This window comes from Lepisosteus platostomus, chromosome 3 (assembly GCF_059453375.1).
Source record: "Lepisosteus platostomus isolate fLepPlt1 chromosome 3, fLepPlt1.hap1, whole genome shotgun sequence".
Lineage (NCBI taxonomy): Eukaryota > Metazoa > Chordata > Actinopteri > Semionotiformes > Lepisosteidae > Lepisosteus > Lepisosteus platostomus.
In genome coordinates, this window is record NC_142613.1 from 41,703,614 (window position 1) to 41,729,895 (window position 26,282).

The 26,282-nt window shown below is 34.2% G+C and overlaps 1 protein-coding gene across 2 annotated transcripts in view; it reads right to left on the reverse strand.

Annotated features, from left to right (window-relative positions):
* Nucleotides 1-26,282, reverse strand: part of nbas (NBAS subunit of NRZ tethering complex) — a 277,731-nt gene that overhangs the window by 62,388 nt on the left and 189,061 nt on the right. For both annotated transcript variants that reach the window (XM_088625619.1, XM_088625618.1), the window contains 2 exons: nt 20,495-20,584; nt 17,627-17,822 (listed from right to left, as the gene is read on the reverse strand). In XM_088625619.1, the coding sequence (XP_088481745.1) occupies nt 17,627-17,822; nt 20,495-20,584 (286 nt within the window). The remainder of the gene's footprint in view (nt 1-17,626; nt 17,823-20,494; nt 20,585-26,282) is intronic.

A 26,282-nucleotide genomic window follows, 5' to 3' on the forward strand; every position in this document is an offset into this window, starting at 1 on the left:
CATAATACAAGCATTTTTGCTTTATCTGTTTGGAATAGATTTTATAGATTCTAAAAATAACATCCTATTTTAAAGTGTCATGATTGCATGTTTAGATATCAACAAAGTACAGAAACATTCCAGGGAGTTAATATTTTTGCAATGAATTGACTGTACATACATAAGCACAAATAATATATAACTTTTAAACATGTAAAATAAATTGCTTTTCATTAAAATGTAAATAAGTCACATGATGCACATAAATGATCAAATGGATGGGGACAGCCTCCTCAAATTAGAAGTACTTTGCAAATTGTGTTGCTTTAAAGCTTGCACTTTACTACTTTGAAGCAGTAATTATTTTTTGTTATCTACACAAACTTTTATCTACACAAAAAAGAAAAAAATATAATTAATATGAAGGAAACATATAACTGTCATTTTGGGATAAATATTCAAACCCTTTCCCGTAGTAATTAATTTAACTTGACAAAATCACCTTAACAAGTTACAAAATGAAATAAGTAGCTTCAGTCTCTGTGCAATAACAGTGACACTCATGATTTCAGAATAAATAACACCTGCCTCTGTGATGTCCTGTGGGTGGGTTGTAAATTTCAAGCAAAGACTCAACCAACAAAGGTTAAGGAACTTTCAAAAAAGTCAGGGATAAAGTAAATAAAAAAAAGCACAGATCACAAAACTGGTTATGGAGCCACTATGAGACCAGCAACAATACTGAAAAAAGCTGGAGAGTTAAATGGTTGAGACAGAAAAAAATGTGCATCAGTCAACAATATCCAGAACAGTTCACAAAAGGATGCTTCTCTTCAGCAGGAAAGCTTGCTAGTACCCAAGGAGAAATGGAGGAATGCCTGTTTCAGTCTGCTAAAGTCTGTAAAAATTCACCTGTCAACAGTAAAATGAATACACAAGAAGCACAGGACAAAGCTACATGGAAATGCTTAAAAATAAGAGAGTGAATGACCTTGAGTGGCCCAATCAATATCCTGACTTGAATCGTATCAAGAATATCTGGAAAGACTTGTATGGGACTAAATAAAATGTGGACAGAGAAGACAAAATTGGAACCTTTTGTTTAAATGAAAAGTGTTACATCTGATACAAGCCCAGTATATTGAATATCACTCAATTGATGCCATCCCTAGTCCTGAATCTGTAAAAAGACTTGAATACTGCAGTACATAAGCATTCCCCATGCAACTTGAAAGAGCTTGAGCACATTTGCCAAAGTAGAGAGAATTACACCAAGCCCATGTGTAAAGTTGGCAGAGACAAAAAAAAGACAAAGGTTCTTTCACCAAGGATTGAGTTTACAGACCTAAATACTTACACAGACAGCATATTTCATTTTTTCTCTATAGGTTTTACTGACATTTTTCTTTTTTTTTACCTTTTTTACCTAGCTCAATATTGGCACAACTAAATAAAATATTAAGTTTAAAATATATGTGCATCATTTTGCAATTTCACAAAATGACACACCATATGATAGATAGATATGAAGGGTCTGAATAGTTTTTCAAGGCACTGCAGCCTCATCAGATGACCTTTGGTGATAAATAGCAGCTTGACCTGATCTAAGAATCTGTCTAAGTTAATTAGACTTTCTTGCTGCAACTATTGACTTACTGCAATTCCATCTCTCCATACTCCTTAAGGAATTTTGTTTGGGCAGATGATTACATATATCAATATATGTTTTCAAGCATGTTACATCCATGCTTTAAGGTAATGAGAATTGCCAGGAAAATCAGTCAGCTATTACACAAATAAATCAGGAATTACAAAGTAATTACAAAGAATTACAAAGTATATTTATCAAAATAAGAATGAAAATGCATTGCATACTAACAACTAACACTTACGTTAAAGTTTTTTAGTCAATCAGTCTCATACAAATACATCCATATTCATACACTTGATAGATTTACATTACATTTTTGAAGTGTTCTTAACAATGCAAGTCGGAACTCCCCCTACCTGATGCCAAGAGGTCGCAGCATTGGTGATGAAGGTCTAGGTCTAGAGACCAATACTGAAGAGATGGTGATTGGCAAGAAACAGAGCTTGTCCTTCTCAAGAATCTCAAAATGAATTGTATTAAAAGTGGCCATTAAGTATCTAGGGGGACCCTCAGAAACTGAAAATATTTGCACTCCCCATTTAAGTAAATGTGTGAATAAGTGTCTGATTTTAACAATATTTCCAAAAACTGGTTGGAGACACACCACCTATCAGTAAGAACACAACAATAACTCTGTAGTTACAGCACTGCAGTACTGATCTTAGATCCTGAATTAATTCTTTAGTTTCCCAGAATTAAGCAAGACTAAACCTTTAAGATGAACTTGGTTTTATGTACTGTTGTTAGATTAACCTTCTAAATAAATAAATAAATGTTCATATGTACTTTACATAGCAAATATATAAAAATACAAAATCCAGGAAAAATAACATGTGTTAAATATCTTACAGGAAAAAACATTGACAATTCACATATTACTTTCAATAACTGCTTATCCAGCTCAGGGTCACGCTGGCCTGAAGCCTATCCTGGGAATCATAGGGGACAAGGTAGGACACACACTAGACATGACACCAGTCCCTAGCAGGGCACATGCAGACACAAACACACACACCTTACACAGGTCCAATATTATAGAAGCCAATTACCCTACCAGCATGTACTAGATTTGGATGGTGGGAGGACATCGGAGTACCCAGAGGAAACCCAAATAAACCCAGAAAGAACATGCAAACTACAAGCAGATGGCACCATAGGAATTAAACCTACAGTATTGTACAGCGCAAGCACTAAGAGGCAGCAATGGTAACCACTGTGCTGCACTACACTGACAAAAATACACAATAAATAGCTTATGAATTCTTGACCATTTTAGAAGAATGCAGTTTGTATTAAATAAAGATTAATTTCTAAACTCAAAGTGCATTAAGATAGCAAACATTTGTTATTTATTTATTTCATATTAAAATGCTAAATGAATACATATGAATTTTCCACTAGTATATGCAAAATCTCTATGATCTATTTCTTTTACTATTTTACTAAACACTAGAGAGTTGTCAGAGCTTTACTTGGTCTACAAAATGCTTGAATTCTGAGCACTACAGAAGGATGCATTTTTGTATGTCGTTTTGTATGTTCTCCGGAAAATGACCTTCTTCGCAACAAATTAAAACTAATTTCAAACCTTCGCTCAGCTGCGCTGTGACTTCTTGCATCCTCTACAAGAGCATGTGAAATTCTTACTATTTATGGATTAACACACTTCTGTAATATTAATTAAGAACATGAACCTAAAAGGAAAAAAAAATAGGCCATGATTTTTTAAAATTGAAATCTCAAGCACATTTAGAGTGAAAATAATCTGAAACAAATTAAATTCACATGTTTTCAATGGAGAACATGTTCAGCTATACTAGTCTATGACACATTTATATTTTGTGATCAATCAGAATAAATTCATAAGCTTCAAACCTTTAATTTAGACTCAAGATACTAAAAATATACTTGATTGTTTTGATTATAACTTTTCAATGTCAAAATAGTATGGAGTACAGTCTAAAAAGTTTATTGTACTAGAGTATATCATATCAAATCACAAGAAATAGCATATAAAACTGAAATAAAAATGATCTTTCCCAATAAAATATATATTTTTTAATGTAACACTAGCAAGGCTCACAATTATTATGTGAAGAAGACACAAAACACCTATTTTCTCCATGTACAGTAGACAGTGTAATTTCACTGTCTTGCTGTAACATTTCATCGCTGGCTCAGAAAAAGCTGGTGTAAATAAGCTTGTTGCATGACACTAATCTAGTCTGTGTGTGTCAAGGCAGGACAGGGAATGAAGGCCTTTTCTTGTCTACACCTTGCTACATTTAAAGGGAAGACATTAATATTCATTGACCTACTACACTGTGTGCAGTTTATATCCCATGTGAACCCAACAATGAAGTTGCAGAGGTCATTTTCTTAAGAAGTCACCTAGAATGCTGCATTGTTCTGAATACCAAAATGAAAAACAAAAAGTTCTGCAAATGCCAATGCTATTTCACTAGCTGAATGTGAAATATTAAAATAAAGTAATTATTTAAACATTGTTGAATTAAAATTAAAAAGTATGCAATATAAAAGGTTTTAAGTAGGAAAATATCACAACAAAGGTATTACAACTATAATGCTTTTCAGAACATGAGCTGCTCAACCTTTCAATAAAGTTATTTTATTTTTCCAAATATTGTGGTCTATAATGTACCCTGATCCTCACCAAGACTTGTTGATTGAAATTAAATTGATGAATGATCCACAATCACACAATTTCTTCCCAAAGTGGCTGTAGTACACTTGAAAAACATCAAATGTCAGACTCAGCCTCTTGTAAAACTTCCTAGCCTTAGACGTCCTAGCCTTAATACATTGACACTTGAACGCATGGTATAGTTAAGATTGCATTTCAAGGTCCACATCATATCTCATCAGTTCCTCTGCATTTATATTGTGTGCAGAAGTTTTTGGTCTAAATGCCAAGTGTTATGTTTGGTGCACACTCAACATACTGCATCTCTTAGTTTATGCCATCCTTACCATCAAGCAGGGAAATGCTTCTCTTTACCAAGAACTAAAGCAAAGTATAAGCAAATACTAAAGAAAAACCTATCTCAGTCTACTAAAGACTTAGAACTGGGGTGAAAATTCACCTGTCTGCAGGACAATAATCAAAAGCACACAGCCAAAGCTACATTGTGGTAGCTTAAGAATAAGAGAGTAAACGCCCCTGAGAGTTCCAAGTCAAAGCCCAGACTTGAATACTACTGAGAATCTGTAAAAGACTTGGAAACTGCCATCCAGAAACAATCCCCAAACTACTTGAGAGCTTGAATAGATCTGCCAAGATGTACTGGTAGACCAAGGTGGTGTCCAATGTTGGTAGAGATGAACCCAAAAATATTTTTGGCTGTAACTGCTGCCATATTTGCTTCCACCAAAGACTGAGTTCATGTGTCTGAACACTTATGGAATCAACTTATTTCATTTTTTTCAATTCATTTAAAGAATGGAAAAGCCTAAGAAATTTTACATCTTATAGCATCTTACCCTGTGTTTCCCTGTGCTGTGCTTTAGTGACTACATCTACTATTTTACACTAATTCTAAAATTGATACAATATTTGAATTTCAATTTCAGTTTTGTGTTTTTCACTTTACATTTAAATTTAATAATGTATTTTGCCTGATCTTTGCCTTAATCTTATTTTGCATGATCAAACATACAATAACATGATGCATACTATACAGCTTAGTGAGTTAAGTTAGTCTTTATCATGTTGATGTATTTCCATGAAATTTATGTCTAAAATGAAATCAATGAGTTGATATAGAACTGAAAAATTGTATCCAAACTTCTGTATTTGAAAAATTAATGCAAATCAATCATAACTTTTTTCAAATTATAATAAAAATAAGGCTGACATGGCAGCTAGAAAAAAAAAACAATATCTGACTATTGTCATTCCATTTCCATATATACTACGGTTAATGTACTAAAGACTGTGAGACACTTAAGAAATACCATTTCAAAAGCTTAAATGAAACCCTTGACTGATGCCTTCAAAAAGGGGGAATAAAAATATCTTAATTAGTATGTCCTAATAATGAAAAAGGGGAAATATTTAATGTAAACCTTTATAATGCATGTCTGTAACCACAAATTAAATACATGCAATGTTTTAATAAGGGTTTATGTCTAATGTAAGGAGTCCATCATTAAGTAATGACCTCTTAGTAATTTAGCCCATCTCTAGGTCTGATCTCACCTTCCACAAATTAAAAAAACCCTAAAAGGCACTGAAGACTTTTAATTTTTGGGAAACTAAACAAAGAAACACAAAATGAAACAGAGCAAGCAGATAAATGAACCTATCTAACATATCATTGAACTTGAATACAACACACATTTGGCATTCTAGAATTCCCATTATAAGAAGTGATTGTCAAGCCCAATATGTTTTATTTCCTAAAAACAGTAAGTTGTTAATACAAATAGACCACTTCAAATACAGATGATTAATGTTCCATTAACAATTATAATGATAAGTCTTATGATGTACATGTATGCATGTATTTAATCAGAAGCAGTTATTAGAACCAGCCTAATCACCCCTAATGCAAAGCATGATACCTAAAATATGGTGGACCTCTGGAATATTATGAAACATGACTGGAAGAGAAACTGAGAGTATTTTTTTATGAAACATATTGAGAATCACTAATTAATTTTGTTATATGTCATTGATGTGGAATTGCTTATTCTTTTTTCATAACTTGGCTTGCTGCTGCTGCAAACCTTGCAAACACATACAGGGAAGAAAAGGAAGACCCAGCCCCATACCTGAGTTTCACAGCCAATTGGGAGTATGGGAGTATGAGAGTATGACAAACCTTGTAAGCATCAGGTAGGCTGAAAGCACTCTGACCCACTAATCTCGCCCAATCCTCACTAAGGGAATCCTTGTCACAGTTAGCCAGTGACATGACACAGGCTATTAATGTTTCTAGCAGACTAACAAGAATAAGAAGAATGAAAGTGGTTAGCTATTAAAATGAACCATCAATTTTTGAGTTTGAATGAATTTAAAATAAAACTGTAACCAGATTTTAGGTTGAAAAGCAAGAGAAGGTTACAACAAGTCTACTAAAACTTGGAACAACCAAGCATGTGTAGTGCATACACAAAAAAAAGTATCCTTATAGAATGATTCACTTGGCAACCAAGAAATTAAACTGTTAATATGCAAACACAGGGAGAGCATACAGACTCCACGCAGGCAGTACCCCACGTCCAAAATTGAACCTATGGTTTCAGTGTTGCGAGGTAGCCATGCTAACCACTGTGACACCATGCCACCACCAAATTGTTATATACAGTATGTCAAAAGAAAGCACAGACCTCACTGCTGACAAAGTCTGTATACCTCTACATAGTGAATTGCTTATATCAACAAATCATGGTTGTGAATTGGTGTATTAACCAAGTAGTTTTGTGAAGAAATTGTCCTTTAATGTTTTAAAATGTAGTCCAAAATAAATCTTATGCCTTCATCTTTTAGACAAAAGGTTTGCAGAAAGAACAATAAAGCAAGCTTTAATACCTCTGACAGCAATACCAATAAATCAAGCTTTACCATCTCTGAAAGCAACCACTTTAAAGAAGACATTTAAAATGCTTGAAAGTACCTTTTCATTTTCCAAAAGCAAATTAAATTAAATGTGTATCACCTTATCTAATGCCAAAAGAAGCTCTTACAGACCAATCATCAATGACCCAGATTTGACTAAGTACTGTGGTCATCCAAAAGCCATATGGTTAATAGCAGTCAGTGTGACAGTTTTAAAACAAGTGTCGTTTTCAGCTGAAAGTTTTTCTTGCAAAGATACGTCAGCATCTTGACCCCTATTTTCTATGCACCAGTTAACTAGAAAATTACAGAACCTGAAGCTTACAGATAAAATGTATCTAGGGGATTAGAAAGACATGTGCCTCCCCTCGAGTGGGGAGTGGGTACTGCTCGAATCTGAATTAAGGATTCTGAAGCCTTTTGAAAAATGAGGACCTCTGCATTTTTAATTCTGTTAGATAATCATTAGAGAACTGGAAATTGCTGCGTGTCTAGTAGTTAGATAGGTGACTGCTTTCACATACAGTAGCAGCTTTTTAATTTTGCAGTAGCTGGCCTTCTTCCCAGCAACACATTGATTTGTAGGAATAGTACTTATAGCACCTAGAGCATAATTAAATATTAAGGCTCCTTTGATGTATGCAAAGCCTGACTAAGAGGATTACAAAAACACCCTGAGTGTGGCTTTCCCACAAATCCAAGTAATGGAACTTTATAGTATCATTAATGCCATCTTAGTTCAAAAAGAGAAAAACAAGACCTCTTGTTACCATTTCACAACATATCCTTCCCCACAGATAAGAGTTGAAAATGCCTCATTATTTCAAATGAGTTTACAAGGATTCTGCTTTAGTGAGTAAATTACTTGATGATAAGAGCATCCATAACAATGAAAATTATAATACTTTTGCCACTATTATTACTTTGGCATGTGCCAATGATGATATTAATGGTAAGCTTAATAACATTATGTGACTGAAGGCCCTTCATCAAAGAATACATAAAAGTGTGCTTCTCAGATAAAATATAGCTATACTGCATAATATAATATAATTGCATACATATGAGTCATATAAGTCATGTCCCATCTAAACAGTACTTTTAGGAAAAATAATGCATCTCAATGGGAACTGAAGCATGGAATATTGTGTAAACGTAATATTGGTAGTTTACAAGGAAAAAAACAGTTTTCTTTCCCATTGCATAAATTTAAATCATTATTTACACTTCTACACAACGGAATAAGCACAAATATTTTCCTATAGCAAGACTTCTTAATTTTTTGAGTGACCATTTTTTAAATAAATATCAAAGGATCTTTAAGAACATGACTAAACATACAGCTGTAAAGTATAAACAATTTAAGGGCATTTCATTTCAAATGAATGATGAGCTCAGCTGGAATGATTTTGGTAGATGTATCCAGCATCAGAAATAGATACTATATTCACAATGGTGCACATTGTGGGTAGTACTCTTGGTAATGAAATACTTCTGAACACAAGTATTTCATTAATACTATATAAAAATGGTGTATGTGTCTCGTGATACAGTACCATTCTGCATAATCTATAAATATTTAATAAAGATTCTTAAGTCAATAGGCTCATTTAACAAATACTTGCATATAAACACATTTACATGGATATCTGGCATTCCTTTCAGAGAAAAAAAAGGTTATTTCCCTTGTTGGTAAATACTGTTTAAAGTCGCATGACCGCTGGAAAGATGCAGCATTACTTAGATTCTTGACTATGCGACTAACAGAGCATGACCTCCTGTTCTAACAAAAAGACCAAAAATACACAGAGAAGTCAAGCTAGTCTAGTATATTGAAAAACAGTACACTCACAACATTGAAATCAAATGTATGTTTCCATAGCAACCAATGTAAATGTAACAGAACTAGAGAAAGGTGTTGACTTTATTTCCGTATGGTCATTGTCTAGACACAATCTAAAACCCACCTGGTGAATGCATTAAAATATTAAAAAAACATAACTAACAAAAAGGAACAACACTAATCAAGTTCACATAAATGAAGACATCTAATAATCTCTTTGGATATAGCTTTGTAAGGGAGGATATTGCATTGACAGTTCAGATGTAGTAAAATAAGACTTCTGTGAGGCTCTGGTCTGCATGGGATTTAAAGGTTAATTCATAATCAAAGCTGACAATGAAATAGCTCACTTTCTACTCCAGGACTGATTACATGCTCATTAAGAATCAGATGTTATAAAATCAGGACAAAGAATAATGCTCTCACGTCTACAGAGTATGAATTTTATGGCAGCAAGCTAAAGGCTAAGGAATAAAAAAAAAAGATATTGAAACAGAATGTCACTTGAAGGTACAGATAAAATATGCAAAATGAAAAGCAGTGTGTGATTCCAAAGACTATATAACGAAGTTAAACTGCAAATAATTAGTCAGTTGCAAAAAATTAAAACTGGCAATTTTTACAAGGTAAAAGCCAGTTAGCACTAACTGAAACACAGGTGCGTCTTTAATTAACAAAGCAATCATTCAAAATCTATTTAAAAAACTCAGAACTGTATTCCAGTCTCACTTAAAATTATTAGGTGGAAAATGTTTTGACATACTGATATATTGACATCTTTTGATTGTAAATATTACAGTAAATACTTTATCTCATATTAAAATATAATATATTGTCATTATTTTTAATAATTAAATATTTTATCTAATTGAGAACAATAGCAATTTTCAGAATTTCTATTTGGAAATTTTACTCACATTTTAAAGTTTGTCACATTTTATTTTCTAGAAAAGACACATGATCCAATCTGTTACTCATTCTGTTTTATGGGGTTTTTGTTTCAGTTTTCAACAGAGGTAAGAATAAATCTGGAGGGCACTGTATGTTTCTAGCATAAAAGCTCAACTGCATAAAATGCTGATGCACCTGTGACATTTGTGATCAAACCCATTTAATTATGTCCTGGTTTTGGGCTGCTATCAAGGTTCCCCTTGCTTTTAAAACCATATATGTTCAATAGAACTTGCAAATACTGTACAACTACAATCAATTGCAATTACAATTACAACCATTAAAATCATTGCAATGAATAATGCAATTTTCTAATCACACTTAGTAACTGTAAAGATTGAAAACATATCCACAGCATGTATGTTACTGTTCTACTGTATATCCACGATATCTGTATGTTGTTTTTGTTCTTATTTCATTTGCATGACACTTATGTAAGTTTTCCAGTTTGTGCTAGTCTCATTACATTTATAACTTATTTATTCCATATCATAGCTGCATGATTGTTTCTTCAACCTACATTCAATGGACATTTTCTATATTGCAAGGGCAAGAGGCAAGGCTATCCACTACAAAACTAAACAAATATAAAAATACTCTATCATTCCTGCACAAGACCAAATACCTAACACTGATTAGTAAACCTCAAGGAGACATCCTCAAACACATAGTGATCCTAAGAGTTCCCACATCAATGCTACCTACCTGCATTGGTATTTGTGTGATGGCTGCAAAACAGTTTAATCACAACCTGGTAAAGGTTATCTAACAATATTCTACAAGAAGGAAAGTGAGTTCCTTCTTAATTGATGTGGCTTTCCCACACAATCCAAATGTACTATTGAAGGAAGCCAAAAAAATCAGCAAGTACAAGAATCAAGAGATCAAAACGAGAATGATATGATTGTCAACAGTCACTGTTGATGTGAAGCAGACCTATAATATAATGTTGCTTCCTCTATGCTTGCCAATAGGGATGGTGTTGACTTGAAGTGATGCTCAACGCTGGGCTCCTATCAGATGTAACAATTTGTATTTTGACCCCAACTTCTAATTTTGTCTTGTTTGACCACGAAAACGTTTGGCAGATGTTTGCAGTATCCCTTAAAAGTTTTGTTGCTAAACCCATGCAGGACATGAGGTGGTTTTTCTCTTGTGCCATACAGGCTGGCTTTGTGAATGACTGTGACACTGTTGATATATACATATTTTCTCCCATCACACCTAATGAACTCCATTAATCTCACAAAGTCACCCTTGTCCACACAGTATCCCTAGTAAAGTTTTGTCAATGTCCAGCTACTCAATTATGGCAGACAGTCAGATCTAGTCTTAGTGGTATTATACACATTCATTATTTCTTAATGATAGAAGGTGCAGTGTTAGATAGTGCAGCTATTCAATAGTTTTGATTTTTTTATACCTTTCTTCTGATCTGTGCTTTTCTATATTTTCTACAATTTTATGTTTAAAGTTGAATTGGAATTTCTTTATGGCTGAATCCTTGCTTGAAGTTCACTGACTGAGGTACCTTACAGAGACAGATGCATTTATTGTAAAATGATCCTAACCACTATTACTGCGCACAGATAGAGGCCACTCAACTAATTGTGTGGCTTGTTAAGGGAATTTAATGCACCTATGTTAATTTAGGTTTGCAATGGGAAATGACGGGAATATGGACTAATAAACCTTGACAAAAATGACTATTTTCTGCCCTCTTCCAGTTATTATTTTATTTTAATTATATATTTTCTTCTTTTTTGTTTTCCTTTGAACACATATGACTACAAGAGCCAACATGTCTTTGGAGATAGAAGAACCTAGAGAAAACCCACACAAACACAGGAAGGACATGCAAACTCCACATCTCCAAATCAGAATTGAACTCATAACCCCAGAGTTGAGGAACCATTGCTAAACACCAGCACTGCCCATGAATTCTGCAGATGTTGGATACAACCAAATAAAACTTTGCATTTACTGTTTCATAATGTACAAATTATATAATGCTATTATTGTGAGACTTTACTTTTTGCAATGGTAAACATTTGTGGTTAGAATGAAAATGTTTTATTAAGAATGCACTTCAGATGCACTTTCAGTAACACAGTGTAGCGGCAATGCTTGTTAATAAGACAGAATTAAGCGTTGCTATCCTTCCCTAAATGAGGCCCCATCTCACCCTCCATCTCTTTGGTGCAGCCACAGAGAAAGTATTCTGATTTAAGGCTGATTTAAGATGTTTTCTTTTGATAAGGGACAGCTCCCAAACGGGGATGCACTTAGCTAAGCCTGGCTATCATGATCAATGGTCATCCATTGGCGCCTATCAGTCTAGGGAGTGCTGAATGGACATCTGGACTGCATTCCTAAGTGTCAAGAGTAAGTGACTCATATCTCACCTTGATCAACCAATCAGGGACTGGCAGGGCGTGGTAACACCACGTGGGTCTCCAATGCCCGCCAAACTCTCAACCAATCAGCACACATCTGTGTCTTGGTCAAAAAGGGAGCGCTAGCTCAGATCGGGGCTCTCCTTGGCCATTTTCACGCATCCTCAGAGACAATCACCTGACAACTGCTGTTGTCTGCAAAGGGACTTGGACTTTGTTCTAAGTGCGAGGCCGAGGATCCCGTACGTACTCAGAATTTTACCAACGTGAATGCTCATCTTGATCAACGGCAGCCTACAGTTGGACCCTCGTCGACAACCTGAATAGCTTATTCAGAAGCAGCGCTAGACCGGGAACGAACCAGCTTCTTCCCGCCAAAAGAGTGACTTGTGAGGACTCGCGGTCACACTCTGTGCATAGAGACTTTCTACTAGCCAGCCGGACTGCTGGTAGATCCCCTTGGAGCAACGACTGCCCTGCGCGCCACAGTTAGATTCCTCAGCCCGTCCTACTCCGAGCTGCACCTCGACTGGTTGGCCGGTAGCCAGAGGACGCCGGGACAATGCCCACTGGACAACCGTTGGAACAGAGGCTGCAACAGAGCCTGTCAGCTGGTTTGGTGTTCGTGCCGGGAAATTCCAAATCCATACACAGTGGATAAGTAAACCCCATGTTCTACATTGCGTCTCGAGAATTCAGTTGTACCTCAACACAAGTTGTTATCAATTTAATTAATGAATAATGTATTTACTTCCGAGTTAAGAGTAACAGTGGGTAATAACACTGATTAGCGATTTGGTAACCGAACGATATATATTGACATATATTCTCTGTTGTGTATCTCTTTGTGTTTGTATCTCTTCGAGATTATATACCTTGTATATTGATAACCCTCACAGTAAGGTCTGCCACTTGTATCCAGGCAGACTAGTATATGTTGGTGCACAATTTATATTAATAAATGTATCTCGTGTATTGAACCCGTGTGTGCGTTGTTAGTTGTTCTGACGATTGATTTTCTAAAAGCCCCAACGAACAACCTCGTGATTACTGCTACAATTAATAATTGTCTCAGTAAACCCATCAAACCTCTACAACAGACAGAAGCTGTCTTGGATAAAATGCAGATTACCTTCATGATTAAAGTTTGTTGCTTTGCTACTAAAATACAATAAGGGTTCTTTTAAAAAAAGTGTTTTAACTTTTTTGGTTATACATTTTGTAAAACAATCTTGGATTATTTACTTCAATGGGGTATCAACATTCTTTACAAAAAGTGTACTGCATGCTAATATAATAATATTAAGAATGTATTTTTGAACTATGGAGAATTCAGAATTAGATTTTCAGTGATAAACTAAATCTCAAAAGGTTGTGAGAGTATGGAAGCCCGACACCTTGACTTCTAACAAAGTAACATGATCTTTAGCAGCACAGGGAATGCTACACTTGTTACATACTGTAATTCGAAAATGCTTTTTTTCACCTGACTGTTAAAATGCAGTAATTTTGTCTTTAGAGAACAAAGTTAAGAGATTGTGTGCCAATTTCTACATTTAGAGGCATGTACTGTACATTACATGTATTCAGAGAAATTTACAAATGCATGTCTGAAAAAAGTAAAGGTATCAAAGATAAAAAAAACACACATCCCATAATAACAGGTAATGTATAACTAGCAAATAACTATGGAGACACAGGTGTTCTCTCACCCATGTACATTATGATTTAGGTTAGAGGAAATGAATTGGAAGGCAGATTGTTGACTTTCTTAACAGTTGTCTTAACATTGCTTATAGGTTTGTCTGTGACTGGAGAGTCAACAGACACTGTCATAGGGCAACTACAAGTAAACAAATAATACATAACAATCTTTGTCAGTTATCTATATTGCCAACTGCAAAGTAAGGCACAAGAGTTTAAATTAAAAAAATAGACATAAATCCATACAAATAAAAAAATGCTACTTTACTTATATAATTGGACAAAAACATGCATGACATACAACCTACTGTACAACAATACAGCAGGGAGGGGGTTAATGAGGTAAGAAATTTTAAATGGATAGATATTTACCTTTTGGCAATTGATACTGCACACACATCTAATCTCTGTTGGACAGAGGGTATTAATTATGTGTAACAGCAAACCTTAAGTCACTTTTTCAAACTTCAGTTTCAATTCAGTGGGGGTAAGAGGTCACACTTCAGCAAAATTAGGCTCTAATGTGATTATTATATTAAATGCAAAATATTTAAATGTTCTGTGCAATAGTGGGAGAATGCTGCCAAGCGAAATATTAATCTGCCACTCAAGAGCTGCTAACCTTACAGCATCTGGATTGAACTACTGTATGTCATGCAATCAGTTTTGAGAAAAATAACTCTGAATTGCTTTTTTGCAGGGAACATTACACCTCTTAAATGGTATGACACATGATACCAGATAGATATGTCTGATGTAAGAAAACCACAATATTAATTTATTCTACTGACCAGTTAATGATTTGAAACTCAGCAATTTATCTTAAAAGCAAAAAGATAACCAGAACTTAAATGCCAAATTTAATATTGCAATCTAGGGTTAAGTAATGTTTTCAAATCTAATTTTAAAATCTGTTGCTATTTTCCAGTTCATCATCTAAAAGAAATAAATCATTCTGTAGATGTGTGGAGTTACACATATTCAATTAAATAGATACCACTGAAATATCTGGGTAATTTAAAAAAATTGACATAAATTATTTCTTTCTATTCTGTATGATGCGTGTATCTGTACAAAATGCAACAAGCTATATTTGTACTGGAGGAACTGATATTCTGCTGTGTCGCTTTGATCCAAAATGTTTTACTTTCTGTGATTTCTAAGATACAAATTGTGGGTGAATAATCTAGACACACAGTGCTCAGGGTTCACACTGTTGTCGCACACTAAATCTGGTTTAGTGTTATATGCATAACAAAGCAACTATTAATGAAGTACATTATGTTGTTGGACTCTGGAACTTTTGCTTTTTTGCTAAAGAGATCAAACAGAGTTTTTTTCACCATAGTGCTTTTTAATCAAAGCTAGCCAAGTGTAGGAATCATTAAGAAATTAGGATTCCCAGTACTCCAAAACCCCTACAGCTATGGCCCAGCACCCAATCACCATTATTTGTTTTATGTTACAAAGCAGCTCTAAGGACCTAAGTTGTTAAATGATGATGAGGTAAAGGTTACTGTTAATGATTGGTTTAGGGACCACGAGAGGCAACTTTTATTCAAAGAAAGTCCCCTTTTATTAAACTGCATATGATGTGATGAGATAAAGAGAGGTTGTATATAAAAGACAGTCACAAATACTCTCTCTCATTTGCAATATACTGAAGTCCTTGAACATATTTTTCTGAAGTCATTTCAGAAGTAGACTTCTTTCAAGTTTAATTATGCTCATTTTCTCCATTTTTTCATCCAAAACCCAGCTGATCTCTATCAGGGAGACTTTCAAGAGCCACATCTGGAGGTGAACAATGGGGATTGCATATGGTTCACCCAAGCACCCTGTGAAGCTATTTAACTAGTACAGTATAAACTAGGCAACAGAGCAGGTAATAGTTTACTGGAATAAAATCAATGCACTTATAAAATATAACACTTAAGAAAGGTATTTGTTATGAAATTCAAACAAGTATTCTCCATTATATTCCGATATTTATAAACAATTATATTACAAAAATGATCAATGACAATAAAAACAATTAATACAAATTGTATTTAATCACTACAGGTCTTCCCCAGGAAATTATTAATATTCAGATCTTGACAACGTTCAAACATTTTATCTGTTGAGTGTTTTATAATAAAAGTTAAATATGTAAGTGTGTTTTGCTGAAGCTTTGTTTTTTTGTAATCAGAAAAGGAAAAAAAACATCACTATTTAGTTCAAAGGTACAAGCTAGGAAAAGTTTGAAGATTCAATACTAAACTTTTTCTCTTTACAACACTTTTAACTATATTAGTAAAGTTGATTTTACATATGCTTTTGTCATGAAAATTACTCCAGATTTCACAACAATATTTACCATGTACTACAAATACATCACGCAAGTGACAATAAAACATAACAACATTATACTGTACTTTTCCCTTTGAGAAGCCTAAATCATTACTGCTAACAGCTGAATATGTAGTGTTTTCTATGTCTGCAAAAGCCATCTATTGTCATCAATTTTTTATGCACCACAGTATAAGCAAGTATAGTAGTAGCTTTCTTGCCTTCACAGCAATGTCACTATCATTACTTTTATAGCATACTGTACATCTTATACCATCTATTCTGTCACTTATACCATCACATACAGTATACATTAAAGCATATTCCATCACATATACCATTTCAACTAACCACCATGCCAGTAAACCATATTTACAAATCTGAAAAACACACAAAGAGATAGTAAGAGCCTTAGAGATAGATGATAGATAGGTACTTTATTGATCCCGTGAGGGAAATCACAACCATATTAAAACTGTTGAATGTTAGTGCATTATAATTACACTTTAAAGTCAGATAATAAAAGAGTTTTAACTTTAGAATCTCTAAAGTTAATCTCGGTGTCACAATTTCAATATCTTCATGCCAGTGTATAAAAATATGCACCATAACTGCAAAAGTCTACAAAAACAAGTGTGCTGACTATTGTTTTACTGTTCTCTATACTGATTATCCTGTGTGTTTGATGTGACTACTGGGAAATTTGAACTGACATGGAAAGTTGAAAACTTACTTTGATTTGTTGCCTTGAGTGTACATTGACTAGTACAAGAGACTTTTCTACTGTTAGAACAGTGCAGCATGTTCATCGAAGAATGAAGATCTTCCCTTCAAGAAAATACCCAGAAGGGCAAACTCTTCTATTCATGGCTCTATCTCTACAATGTACTACACAGATGAAGTGAAACACGAAATCTTGTGTCTACAGAGAGGAAAGTGAGAACAACAAAGAGGCACAGAGATTTATAAACAGAAGATGTTTAGAACATGAAAAAAAAGAGAGCACTGCCAGTTCTGGGAAAGACACCTTATTTTTCTGAAATTACACAAATTCATTTTTAAACAAATATTATATTATACTATTTCTATTATTTGTGTCATATACTGCAAGACTGCAAGATTGTAGGAGATTTACAAATGACAGAAGGGAAGACAACAAAACAGAGTGGAGAAATAAACACGGTCTATACCTGTTTATGAGGCCAGCAGGACTTCAGTACAGCTTGGCTCCTGAAGAACACAAGCAGCTTGCTGTCCTGGTCATTCAGATGGAACGCTTGCTCCAGGATCTGCAGGACCTCGATGCGGGGTTTCACTGGAAGCGATGCATCTCCACAGAAAGGCCGCAGCCAGGAGAGAAGGTCATCAGAGGACACGAGACTCCCCCTAAGAAAATAGCCAGAGAACATGGATTACCTCCTACGCAGTAAAGCCTTTCTGGGTAACATACTGATGAACACCTACTCTAAATTAATTGCTATCAGCAGGTGTAAGTCTGTTGTTTTTATTGCATTATCTGCCATACTTTCAGATATAATTTATAAATCTAAAAATACTGTTTTGTAATTCAACATTTGAATATAGATAGTAATACATATTCAATTGACCAAAATTTGCAAATAACTTGGAAATTATTCTATTCATGTGAATTTATGCCTGTGAGATGTATAAAACCACATTGAGCAACAATTACATTTCCATTAAATAAAAGTAATTTAAGTTATACCTTATCTTTTTAATTGTAGTGCTTTAAATGTGGTGAACACTTTTTGGAGTACTGAACTGATATTACATAAATAATGTGATTACACTTCTACACCTATTAAAGACAAAGACTTCATATAAATTAATTAAAGTCAGACAGTACTGAACAATATATATGAACAGTATGAACAATATATTTATCCTTAAAGAAGAAAACATGCACTAAAATGTTTTTAATATTTTTGTTGTAAAAACAACAGTGATGTAATAAGTTGTTTAAAATTGCAATACAGAATGCAACTGTTTTGAAAGTGTCTGAGTTATATTAAAACATTTGGAGATCTTATCAGTTCAGAAAAGAAAATGTATATTTAACATTATATTGATAGTTGTATATGAAACCTTATGCAACTTACATGTTATAAACATATTTAAAAAAGAACAACAAGTGACAATCAAAACACTGAACTATGTGATAATCAATGAATAACAAATGAGAACCGGGGCCATACATAAAACATTCAGAACTTCAAAATACATTTGTGGCTCAAACAATTTAATGAAAAGGTGACAGCTCCATGAAATATGAGAGAGCTGAATTTCTCCATCAAATATGGTTCATGTGAAGGGAAGACAGGCAAGTTCCATTTTCAAGCATAGTCTCCTCAGACTTCTCCTGCCTCCTGTCACTGCTTCACAAGGTTAAGGGTGCTCTCATAATGCAATGATGCTGAGGTGCAAAACTTGAACTGTGTAGGTATAGGTAACAGTTCAAGTCAAACCTCTTTAATGTACCACACTGCAGCCCTCACAGAGTTTGAGTATGTGTACACCCATGTAAAAAAATGAGAAGGAACAAGTAATAGGTTTATTCCATGCTGAAAAGAGAAGAAAGGAAACACAACGTTCCGGCTGTGAAGCCTTCTTCGGGTGTTAGGTATGATAAAAAGGTAGCCTTATTCTAAAAGCTTCTTCAGGACACTAATCTTCATTTTTCAGCACCCTAACTGTTCAGTGAAGGAAATTCTATAAGCTGAAGAGTATTTAGTGAATAATTCACAAATTCACTTTACTTACTGGCTTACCCTGATTACTAGATAACAGGCCACAACAAATATTCTTCACAATGAAAAGTTTTACACTTAGCTCTCAAAACGTATATGTCATAGCATTCTACACCCCTGTTCTGGGCGAGTTCCAGTCCATCAGGTTTTATAAGTGTCTTCAGTCAGGGACAACAGATCCCACTGATTCTTGAAACATCAGTTTCAGAAACAGCAAAAACAGCAATTTACAGGAGACCCTGTTACTTGTCAGGATCAAGGCTGTGGACCCCAGATATAATAAGATGGCAGATCTTAGCCAGGATTTGTCAAGACAGCTGAGGCAACAAATGATGGTGAAGAAGAATGAAGAACAGGAGGAAAGATTGCTGACTGCTTTAGTCTCCCAGGACATGCCAGAGGTTTCCCTGACTTCTGCCTATTAAACGATTTTTTGCTATTGCACCCAGGTAAATCATAAATACAAAACCTATGAATGCAGTTCTATTCAATGACCACATAAAGAGGAAGATAAAAGAACTGTAAGATGACCAGGGGAAGGGTCATTCATAACTGCTATTTTTGGAATGACCTGCTTAATATACTCAACACAGACCTGAGCAAAATGGCTGCCAAGTAGACCCGCATATGGAAAAGGTCTATCCAGAAGAACAACGAGACACAGCTGAGCCTCATCAGGAACCAAAATATAAATGCCCCAGAAGCAGTGAAACAGTGAACCAGCACGGAAGCTGATAAAGTGAATGTGGTTTGGAGGAGAGAGAGGAATTAGGATTGTGTTTAAAATCGGATTAAAGAATAACGGACTATTGAAAGGAGATACGGATTACGGTTTTCAGATTGTGGCTTGTGGATTGGATACGGCGCGGATTAGTGTGATAAAGAAAAGTGTGGTGTGAGTAGTTTTAGCTCATTTACATAAACTTTTCCCCCGGAGACACCATAGAACAAGAAACTAAATTTTCATAACAGTATTTAGCTTTATAAATACATTATTCTAACGAGATTCTGAGTTTATAATTTTCTAACATTTTCTTTATACTTTTGTAGCAAAAACTATAAAATATACAATCATTAAATAGAATATCAGTTCTGAATAACAGAGCTAATGAATGAAATGCAAATACTGTACTAATATGCTGACTGATTTTACAAATTATTCAAATTTGACTTCATTTTAATAAATCTGTGAACTTGAATAAGAGCATCAACAGATTATAAACAAAGATTTGAAGCTTTTTAGTTGTTTTTGCAATGAACAGTAAGTGGCTGAAAGCAACTTCATCTTACCCGTTCTGGACATTAGAATGCACAGCTGTGACAATTCCTTCAAGTACTTGCAAGGGGTCACACCTACTTGTCAGAGATGCATCGTTTTCACTGCAAAAGAACATAAAAAACAGAAGTGTAAAAGTAATTTGTTGTTTCCCTTATAAGATAAGATTGGAGGCTGTATAGGTCGAGAAAAAGCTGGGATTAAAATAGGTACAGTTGTGATGCATAATCTTGTAATTTCCAATAAAAATGTTTTATATTATCTTTTGTGATGCTTTTCAGAAAAAAAAAACGCAGATATAAAATACATCATCATTAACTAAAGTCACTACCTTTGAAGGAAAGAAACTATTGATGATAAGTTGCCTTATCAAAAAGTAAAATGCTGCTTTTTGAGATGCTTTTTCAAAGGAGGTCTTATAATGTCTTCTAAGTACTGTAGTGTTTTGACCACAGAACATTCACTGGGTCAAGCAAATTTTAAACAAGTGTAATCTGGAAGGGAAATATTCAACAGAATGCGAGAGCTGAAATGAGAAAATTTAATTCAATATTTAAACAAGTATATTAAAACACAAGGCAACAAAACCAGTGAAGGACAAAAACAAGACATAATTAATGGAAAGCACTTAGAGTATAGATTTAATGTCTCCTGTTCATCAAAACCTTACATAAATTCATTGTCAGGTAATTTTCTACTTCTCTAAAAGTTCCTAGAGAGTCAAGTATCTTAATATATATTTTGATACATACTTTCTAAACATAAATGTTTAGTGTAACATAGCAGCTGATTTACTTTAACTCTCTCGTATTTCTGAGTTCTGTTTCTCACTGAGCATCTGTACTCAGTGAATCACATTACATATTCAGAGCATACTGTACCTCCAGACACTGCTGTTTTATGATATACAAGGGACAATTTTTCAAGAAGAATATAAAATAAACAGAAGCAAGGAAGAAAAGAAGTGTGAAAAACATCCAATTCCATTTTTAACAACAAATAAACATGATGACAGAAAGATAATGGACTAAATAATCTAAATCTAATAGCTTCAGCTACGAAAGAAAAAAAATGTTAAAAGTGTGTTTATATTATTTACCATATTCTTGACATTATTCTCACTAAGAACAATAGTAATAATAATAAAACAAAGTAGGAGAAACATGGTCTACCACCTGCTAAATTTAAAAATAGCAACTGCATTCCTGATGTTTTTTCCTTCTTTGTAACTACACTGAAATTGAAATATGGAGTCCCTTGACACTAAACAGAAGGTTAATGGAAAATGTCACATTTTTTACACATTCTGACCTTGTTTTTCTGAAAATACACAGTCCTATAGGCCCATCACCAACCCCACTGCACCAAGTGCAGCTGTTAATCTCTTTTTTATTACTAGTACTGACATGTAAGTAATAATTAGAAACTGATTCATGGGGTTTTCGAATGTGTCTTTCACTAAATGGCTCCAGTTGGAGAGTGGGGTGAGTGCTATATTCTGGAAGTTACAGGTTCAAATCCAGATGATCGCTCTCAAGCTAGTGCATAGTCACACCTTAGTGGAGTTGGGGAGAGTTGTTGCAAGCACACTGAAATGTGTTATATCAAAAATGTGCAGACTATGTTGCTACTGTTTTGACTACAGTGATATTTGTAAAAAACTGTCCTATCCTGATGAATTTAATTCTGGCATTCACTCATTACAGCGCTAACATTTTCAATATTTCTGACGATCATGCTCCACTTGATAACACACTCCATGCTGGAATGCAGCTGATTTAGATCATGGACAATATACAGGTTTTATTAAATCACCAACAGCTTTGGCCCAGAAATAAAACCAGCCAGACTTCAATCACCAAACTGATGATGATGCATCACCTGATTTGGCAGACAAGGAGCACATGACAATTGTCAACATATTAACTGAAGCATTTGAGAAGTTGGGATTTACACTTAACATTCAGAAGGCCAATACTTTCCAGCCGGAAGCTCCCAATACACACGACCCATCACCATCACTTCAGAATTACAATGAGACTATGAAGAATGCAGAGCACTTCACATACATATTTTTTTACAGAAATCTGATTCTGACAAAGATATCCAAAACTGCATCTGAAAGGGCAGTGTTTGGTAGACTTAAGGAAATGGGTGTTTGAGGATTTTAATACCAAAATTAAAATCCTGAAATTAAACTGATTGTGTATTTGCTGTCATCATTAAAAATCTACTTTATATTCATAAAACATGAACTACATACTGCAGAGACTTAAAAGGACTGGGGTCAGATCACTAATGCAGTTTGCAGAAGATTCTATGTATCAAGTGGGAAGACACTCACACCAAAATCAGGCTGCAAACAGACAGGCACAATAACCAAAGCCTCTATGCTTATCCATCAAATGTTCCACTGACTGAAGCCTCAAGTCTTCCACAGAAGGTCTGCTACACCCACTTTAACAAAAGCTTTAACACCTTTTAAATAGAAGAACTGTTTTAAAGACATAAATTATGGCCCTTGAATGAACCAGATGGAAGGAGCATATCTGGCAAGGAGCCCAGTGCTATCAGAACAAGCAAGACTGTTTAAAAGATATAACCTGATTACACAGCAAACAAACTGATAAATATCTCTTGAGAGGACATCTCAACCTGCAAGGGACTGTGTGACTCTCATATTGGTCTTATCAGCTACTTTTGGGTTTATGAAAGACAAGGCTGGCCCTAATTCACATGAGATAGCTAATATATGCTGGATGCAGACAAGTGTACACCATTTTCAGATTCCTAACATATTACTCTAGGAATACTTTCCATATTAGTGCATAATGGTGCTTACACATTTTAGATAGGATGATATGGGGGGGGGGGGGATAATTTTATCAATAAAACTAAGGAAAAAGCCATTTTAACAGTGTCTAGAAACCTACATAACTTGCAAAAATCTAAATATTTAGTTAGACTGCAATGGGTTTGAATTTTTTTAAATCTTTTTTGCAAAATAAGAACTGCCTCCTAGTTGTAGGTCAACAATGTAGACTAAACCTATTTAATAGGATTAGCATAAAAATAATTGCACTTCACCACAGATTTTTTAGTCGAATAAATGTCTTATCATTCCCAATTATTCTTTTCACTGATGCAAGGTAACAAAGAGCTTCAAGGTAAGTACTGTAACAGTATGGGGTAATTAAAGTGATAATTAATCTGTGGACTTCACTTCTCTAGTATGGTAAAAAGGCATATTTTTAATCAAAGAACAGTCCCAAGAGCAGGAAAAGATAAGAGACAACACTTCAACAACAGAAAAAATGAAACAAACCTTATCACAAATCTTAATTATTCCAGGTACACTACTTGCTAAACAGTGTTATAGTCAGAAGTTTCCACTCATAAATCCTACTGGACACTAGAGCGTCACACATTTGACCAATGACAAGACAGTAGAGAGACTGGAAAGTATCAGCAGAGGTTTTGACAGAATTCTTTGAGAAAATCGTAACATCAATACCTAAAAATGTTTTAATCTCAATGTGCTTAAAATATACCTTTACATATTTCTTGAGCTTCAATTGGCATTTACTGTAGGTAATTGCAAATATTGGTTTTCTTTATTTTAAGATACTATGTTCCTACTATATTTCCTAATGTAAAAAACATATTAGGAATTCTTCTAACATTTTTTGAAAGTTTATTTTTAGCATTGTTTAATATCACCTGTTAAACTTTTCTCTTTCTTTTCAAATTGTGAATATTTATATACAGAGCTGGGTCATTTTAGCCTAAGCTTAATTTACATCTTTATTGAATATGGTGAGAATTATATCTGGTTTCAAACAAGCAGATTAGCATATATGGCCATGCTTGATTCTTTCAGTCCAAGTTTATATTCTAGCAGATGAACATACATTTAGCAAAAGACATATCTTTTATCTGAGTTTTTTTTATTGTCACTTTGGTAACTTATCAACAGAAATGCTTCTTAATTGAAGACTTTCAAATTTTTTCAATTTCCACTCTAGAAAATCCCATTTGATCATGTGTTTAGCTGTCTCTGGGCTTACCTGGAGCTAGGTAAAAACGTCAAAAGATAACCACTGTTCTAATTTTTACAAATAATGTATAGCATACCCACATCTCTTTTCATGAATGTTTTTTATGACAATGTAATACTACAAAGCACGTTTATCGTTATCCACATTTCGAATAACGAAAGCCAACTTTGAAACTATAAAGAAACAATATTATTGTTTCTTTTGTGTTTTTTGGTGAAAAAAGTAAAAGTAGGGGTAACATTTTTGGAGTCTGGAACTGATTGTAATTTTTCCCCATAAGAAATAATGGAAATAAGTTTTTCTTTTTAGAAATTTTTACTATTGGAATGGGTTTCTGGGAATGAATTATGTTTGTAAAAAGAAGTACGGGTGTATATATAATAATTATTAATTGCTATGTCAAAGTGTCATGACAACAAGCTTTACAGCAACAAAATGTAAAATCAGTGCAAAGGTCTGGATACTTTTGCAATGCACTATATATTTGTGACAATAAAATAAAGTTCTCATCACTGTCAAACTATCTGAAAGCTTATAGTTTCATAAGCAGTCCTAGTTTTATATCAATATTAATGGTTTCTTGGCATAAGGTATCTTTAATTTAAATTTGCAACTTAAGTGAATGCCTCACTGACTATTTTATTTTCCAAAACTATTATGCACTATTTTTAACAATCTAGAGAAGTCAATTGGTATGCAACCTGTATCACCACTCTGCTCACATACTGTGAGCACAGATACGCAGACAAACAATATTGTCTGAGACAGGCACTATCAAGTTGGCTGCATCTATTCACACCAAGAATGAATGGAAACAGCAAAGCTTGAATGGCAATTGGAAAAGCCATGACATTAACACTGCCCTGTGCTCAGGTGCAAATGTAATTGATGAGAGTATACATTTCAACTTCCCTACATCTAACCTTAAACTGGTGAGCCTTGAGGTTTTTCAGAACTACCACTGGAGTTTCTACACTACAGTGCCGAAACCAGTGATCAGAACACATATTCAGAACAATGAGCCTATAAAGCTAAGAGTTTCTATCAGTTTAAAGCGACTGAACAATAAGGATTGCATAAGGATGGTGTTATGTTGTGAATTTAACTAAAACTGTATTTTTTTCACTTTACTACATCACAAAGAGTCCCTATTAGCAACAGAAGAAGTATAAGGGTAATGGTTTAAGTAGGTTGTCAGGTCCTCCAGAAGGAAAGTCTTACAGCTGAAACAATGACAATTTCATTTTTAAGGTAACATACAATAATGATGTAATAAAAGTGGATGGCCCTTCAGATAATTCAGTTAGTCTTTTATCACATTAAGGCTTAAATCTATTTATGTCTTTTCTGAAACAGAGTTTTACTCTTAATTTAATTCCAAAAGATTAACTGTACATATTAGAAGGCTGGAACTTAATTCCATAAAATCAACAATTTAATCTAACTTATATCAAAGGAAAATGAACAGAGATTGATGTTCAGGTTTCAATGTGAGTTTGAAGATATTTAGGATAGAATAGGATCTCTTAAAACTAGTAGTGTCCAAGCCCAATTTTGAAATAGTGAAGTTAATTTAACAATCACTTAAAACAATAAGTCAATATTCCTGCAGTTTCCAAAAGTGCATCTTCTAATAATTCCTTGATGCATCAGGGGTTGCTAGTACAGAAACCAAACTTTAATAAACTTCAACACATTTTGACAGTATCTGTAAATAAGTACATTGTGCTTAGAACCACAGGAA